The following is a 6,000-nucleotide window of genomic DNA, read 5'->3' as shown; positions in this document are numbered from 1 at the left end:
ATAATTTGCACACAAATCTCCCGTCAATAGATGGTTTTCACAAAGGTCCAAATTATCCATGCAGACCTCAAGTTAGGATTGGGTCTACTGTGCATGAGGGTTGTGTATAGTATAAGCCTTGTCCGAGCCAGAACGGTCCATTGGGTAGGAGCCTATCTCCTGGTTCTGTAGCGTGAAGGCAGACACTAACCACAAGGCCACTGAGTTGGTTGTGTACTGTGCTGTATGTGCTGTATGCTGAACGCTGCCCCCCTCTGGCCAGGGTGGGGTCTGTCAGCAGCAATACGGTTACGGCAGCAGGGGGCCAGCGGAGGCGTCTCTACAGCGCCGTCCCAGGACGTGTGTTTGTGGCCACGCGTTCCCACTCCGCCCAGGGAGACAGAGAGATTAGCATCAGCAAGGGAGACAAAGTCAAAGGTGTGTGTGTTTAGTGTGTCTGTGTCAGAGAATGGCTGTGTGACTGTCTGGCTGGGTGTTTTTTCAAAGTGTTTGCTAGCCTGGGTGCCAGCCTGATACATCTGCCCAGGAGATGAAATGTTCATGCTGGTACCCAGGCTAGGTCTCTGTCTGCTGATGTGAGTGGTGTATGTATGAGTCTGTCTAGTGGATGCTGTCTACCTGTCTTAATGAGAGTATAAGGTCCTTGTTTGTCCTTGTCTTCAATGTCTGCAGGTATGAATATGTGTGTGTCTGTGAGTGAGTCTAAGGTGTTTCCAGGTATGTATGTCTTGGTGAGTACGTAGAGAGGTTTGCATGCCTGTTTGTGTGTTTACATTCCTCTGTGTGTGTTTACATGTTGTGGCTATTTCCTTGTTGTTGTTTGTGCCTATATGTTGTTTTGTGTATACTGACTGTGTGAGGTAATGGCTCTGACGTGCAACGCTCTTCCCTGTCCCCTCATGCAGTGCTGAGTGTGGGCGAGGGAGGGTTCTGGGAGGGCACGGTTAAGGGACGGACCGGCTGGTTCCCCTCAGACTGTGTAGAGGAAGTGGCAGTCCGTAGCCAGGACAACCGCTCAGGTGAGGCCCTGACCACACACCTGCAGACACACGCAGCGTGCCTCTCTCTCTCCCTTCTCATTGGTCAGAAAAACACACACACACACTTACACACACACGGCAGCTCTGGCTGCTACACACAGACACACAGGCATAAAACATTTAGCAGGAGGTCTACAGTTAGGTAGTAACACTGGGGAAGTAACACTCTAGACTCTCAGAATGATTAGAGCAGCAGAAGCAAGGTGTGAGTTGACAGGGAAGGAAGGTCCTACACTAGTCGTAGTAGTGGTGTCTGCCCACCACTAAGGCCTAAGGCAGTGGTAAACACAGCTGGTTTGACTGTATCTAGAGACTCAATAGAGAGACGTTTACTGTCGAGGTTCAGGCTGTAGTCTAACAGCAGCGTGTGACTGTAGTGACACTGTTGGTCAGTGTGGCAGGCAGGCAGCCATCATGCTGATAACACTGTGGTCGTGTGTTTTAGAGAGCCGCAGTGAGAAAGCCAAGAGACTGTTCCGCCATTACACCGTGGGCTCCTACGACAGCTTCGACGCTCCCAGGTAAGGATGGGGAGACTTTCTCTTTCTCTATAGTGTCATACTCAGAGGTCTACCTGGAAGTCAGTGAGTTGAGTGATCTTGCCCTGGATATGCTTGGGGTATGTTGGAGTGAGTTGGGTAGCTGTAAGATGGGCTTTGTTAGAGTGATCTACAGTACTGCGTCAACTTGTGTTTGGGACTATGGGTAATATACTGTATTAACCTCACCTGTGTTGTATGTGTGGAAGTGATCCACAAGAGACTATGATTGGGTGATCTACTGTGCCATGGATTTTAATTGGGTGATCTACTGTGCCATGGATTGTGATTGGGTGAATTACTGTGCAATGGATTGTGATTTGGTGATCTACTGTGTGATGGATTGTGTTTGGGTGATCTACTGATATCTGAAGTTACATACAGTACTGGTCTGATATCTGAAGTTACATACAGTACTGGTCTGATATCTGAAGTTACGTACAGTACTGGTCTGATATCTGAAGTTACGTACAGTACTGGTCTGATATCTGAAGTTACATACAGTACTGGTCTGATATCTGAAGTTACGTACAGTACTGGTCTGATATCTGAAGTTACATACAGTACTGGTCTGATATCTGAAGTTACGTACAGTACTGGTCTGATATCTGAAGTTACATACAGTACTGGTCTGATATCTGAAGTTACGTACAGTACTGGTCTGATATCTGAAGTTACATACAGTACTGGTCTGATATCTGAAGTTACGTACAGTACTGGTCAGATATCTGAAGTTACATACAGTACTGGTCAGATATCTGAAGTTACATACAGTACTGGTCTGATATCTGAAGTTACATACAGTACTGGTCTGATATCTGAAGTTACGTACAGTACTGGTCTGATATCTGAAGTTACGTACAGTACTGGTCTGATATCTGAAGTTACATACAGTACTGGTCAGATATCTGAAGTTACATACAGTACTGGTCTGATATCTGAAGTTACATACAGTACTGGTCTGATATCTGAAGTTACAAACAGTACTGGTCTGATATCTGAAGTTACATACTGTACTGGTCTGATATCTGAAGTTACATACAGTACTGGTCTGATATCTGAAGTTACATACAGTACTGGTCTGATATCTGAAGTTACATACAGTACTGGTCTGATATCTGAAGTTACATTCTGTACTGGTCTGATATCTGAAGTTACATGCAGTACTGGTCTGATATCTGAAGTTACATACAGTACTGGTCTGATATCTGAAGTTACATACAGTACTGGTCTGATATCTGAAGTTACATACAGTACTGGTCTGATATCTGAAGTTACGTACAGTACTGGTCTGATATCTGAAGTTACGTACAGTACTGGTCTGATATCTGAAGTTACATACAGTACTGGTCTGATATCTGAAGTTACGTACAGTACTGGTCTGATATCTGAAGTTACGTACAGTACTGGTCTGATATCTGAAGTTACATACAGTACTGGTCTGATATCTGAAGTTACATACAGTACTGGTCGGATATCTGAAGTTACATACAGTACTGGTCAGATATCTGAAGTTACGTACAGTACTGGTCTGATATCTGAAGTTACATACAGTACTGGTCTGATATCTGAAGTTACATACAGTACTGGTCTGATATCTGAAGTTACATACAGTACTGGTCTGATATCTGAAGTTACATACAGTACTGGTCTGATATCTGAAGTTACGTACAGTACTGGTCTGATATCTGAAGTTACATACAGTACTGGTCTGATATCTGAAGTTACGTACAGTACTGGTCTGATATCTGAAGTTACATACAGTACTGGTCTGATATCTGAAGTTACGTACAGTACTGGTCTGATATCTGAAGTTACATACAGTACTGGTCTGATATCTGAAGTTACGTACAGTACTGGTCTGATATCTGAAGTTACATACAGTACTGGTCTGATATCTGAAGTTACGTACAGTACTGGTCGGATATCTGAAGTTACATACAGTACTGGTCAGATATCTGAAGTTACATACAGTACTGGTCTGATATCTGAAGTTACATACAGTACTGGTCTGATATCTGAAGTTACATACAGTACTGGTCTGATATCTGAAGTTACGTACAGTACTGGTCTGATATCTGAAGTTACACACAGTACTGGTCAGATATCTGAAGTTTACATACAGTACTGGTCTGATATCTGAAGTTACATACAGTACTGGTCTGATATCTGAAGTTACATACTGTACTGGTCTGATATCTGAAGTTACATACAGTACTGGTCTGATATCTGAAGTTACATACAGTACTGGTCTGATATCTGAAGTTACATACAGTACTGGTCTGATATCTGAAGTTACATACAGTACTGGTCTGATATCTGAAGTTACGTACAGTACTGGTCTGATATCTGAAGTTACATACAGTACTGGTCTGATATCTGAAGTTACGTACAGTACTGGTCTGATATCTGAAGTTACATACAGTACTGGTCTGATATCTGAAGTTACATTCTGTACTGGTCTGATATCTGAAGTTACATACAGTACTAGTCTGATATCTGAACTTCTGTAGACTGTCATCGACGTGGCCTCTACTGATGTGCTTGTTGATTATGTTGTCGTTGTTGTTGACTTCTAGATCGCTACGTTGACACTTCGGAGTGTAACTCCTCTCATTAACACCTAGTGATGTAATGTCCCTCTCTTTAATGTCATGTTTTTGCGTGGCAGCTCAGAGAGGCTCTGTTATGAGGCAAACCAATTTAACGGTCCTGGAAATAAACACACTGCCATCTTGACAACACAAACACACACAAAAGCATTCATTATTTTGCGTAATTTCATTTAGACTTACGTGCTCTACCAAGCGACTGACACCTACATGGAAACTCACACAAACGTTTCTACACCCACATCAGGGATATTTAAACAAATGTACCTGATACGATATAAAACTCCAGGTTGTTTAGTCAGTCAGTCAGACTTTTATCACCCTCACCAACTTCAAACATCTGCTATCTGAGCAGTTAACCGATCGCTGCAGCTGTACATAGTCTATCGGTAAATAGCCCACCCATTTTTACCTACCTCATCCCCATACTGTTTTTATTTATTTACTTTTTTGCTCTTTTGCACACCAATATCTCTAGCTGTACATGACCATCTGATCATTTATCACTCCAGTGTTGTTAATCTGCAAAATTGTAATTATTCGCCTACCTCCTCATGCCTTTTGCACACAATGTATATAGACTCCCCTTTTTTTTTTTCTACTGTGTTACTGACTTGTTTATTGTTTACTCCATGTGTAACTTTGTGTTGTCTGTTCACACTGCTATGCTTTATCTTGGCTAGGTCGCAGTTGCAAATGAGAACTTGTTCTCAACTAGCCTACCTGCTTAAATAAAGGTGAAATAAAAAAAATAAATAAAAAAAGTCTGTGACACTGCTAACTCACTGCTAACTCATTGCTAACTCAATGCTAACTCAATGCTAACTCAATGCTAACTCACTGCTAACTCACTGCTAACTCACTGCCAACTCACTGCTAACTCACTGCTAACGCATTGCTAACTCAATGCTAACTCCCTGCTAACTCACTGCTAACTCACTGCTAACTCAATGCTAACTCACTGCTAAGTCTGTTTTTATCAGAGCACTAGTGTGGATCCATCTCACCCTGCTTTTTTCCACTCTTCTATATTTGGCTTTGTCACCCCTTCCACCTCTCTCTCTCTATCGCTCTCTTTATTTTTATTCATCACTGTTTTACTCACCCCCTGTTCTTTTTAATTTTCTCTCCATCACCCTCCCTCCCCTGTGGTGTTTCCATCTGGAGAACAGACAGTGAAGGGCACTCTGGAGGGAGAGAGGGATGAACAGAGCAAGAAAGGAGGTGAAGAGGAGAGATTCTACACTATGTAGAAGTAGACGAAGAAGAGAAAAGGGAGAGAGAACGCAGGAGAGGAAATAGACGTGAATGAACAACCCCCCTTTCTCTCCCACTTTCACCTCATCACCTTTCAATCCGCTTTTAGGATGGAAGATGTTTTTATATTGACAGTAAGAGATCTTGTACACCTCCTGATCTGTCTAATGAAGCAAGCTTTTACTGCTCTGACTAGCTGTGACAGTTTAACAAGGCTCGGTCGAGACGGCAGTCAGCTAAATGAATGGCTTAAATTTATATTGTGGCACAGCGATTACATTAACAAGGATTAGAGGAAGAGGAGAGATGATCAGGGAGAGATGTTCTCCCTCTATACATTTTCACCCCTAGTGTCCATCTTTATCAATCCATTCCTCCTTTCTCCCTATTTGACCTTATCCTCCCTTCTTTACTCCTTTACTTGTCTCCTTCCTTCCTTCCTTCCTTCCTTCCTTCCTTCCTTCCTTCCTTCCTTCCTTCCTTCCTTCCTTCCTTCCTTCCTTCCTTCCTTGTTCTCTTCTTCCATCCAAATAAGCCTCCCTCCTCCGTGCC

General features: G+C 42.9%; 1 protein-coding gene across 1 annotated transcript in view; it reads left to right on the top strand.

Moving 5' to 3' along the window:
- LOC110485205 (SH3 and multiple ankyrin repeat domains protein 1) overlaps positions 1 to 6,000 on the top strand; it is a 93,062-nt gene that overhangs the window by 59,000 nt on the left and 28,062 nt on the right. The window contains exons 13-15 of the mRNA XM_036939760.1: positions 179 to 417; positions 906 to 1,019; positions 1,486 to 1,561. Of these exons, the coding sequence (XP_036795655.1) occupies positions 179 to 417; positions 906 to 1,019; positions 1,486 to 1,561 (429 nt within the window). The remainder of the gene's footprint in view (positions 1 to 178; positions 418 to 905; positions 1,020 to 1,485; positions 1,562 to 6,000) is intronic.

This window comes from Oncorhynchus mykiss, chromosome 13 (genome assembly GCF_013265735.2).
Source record: "Oncorhynchus mykiss isolate Arlee chromosome 13, USDA_OmykA_1.1, whole genome shotgun sequence".
NCBI lineage: Eukaryota > Metazoa > Chordata > Actinopteri > Salmoniformes > Salmonidae > Oncorhynchus > Oncorhynchus mykiss.
This window is presented reverse-complemented; position numbering and strand designations above follow the sequence as displayed.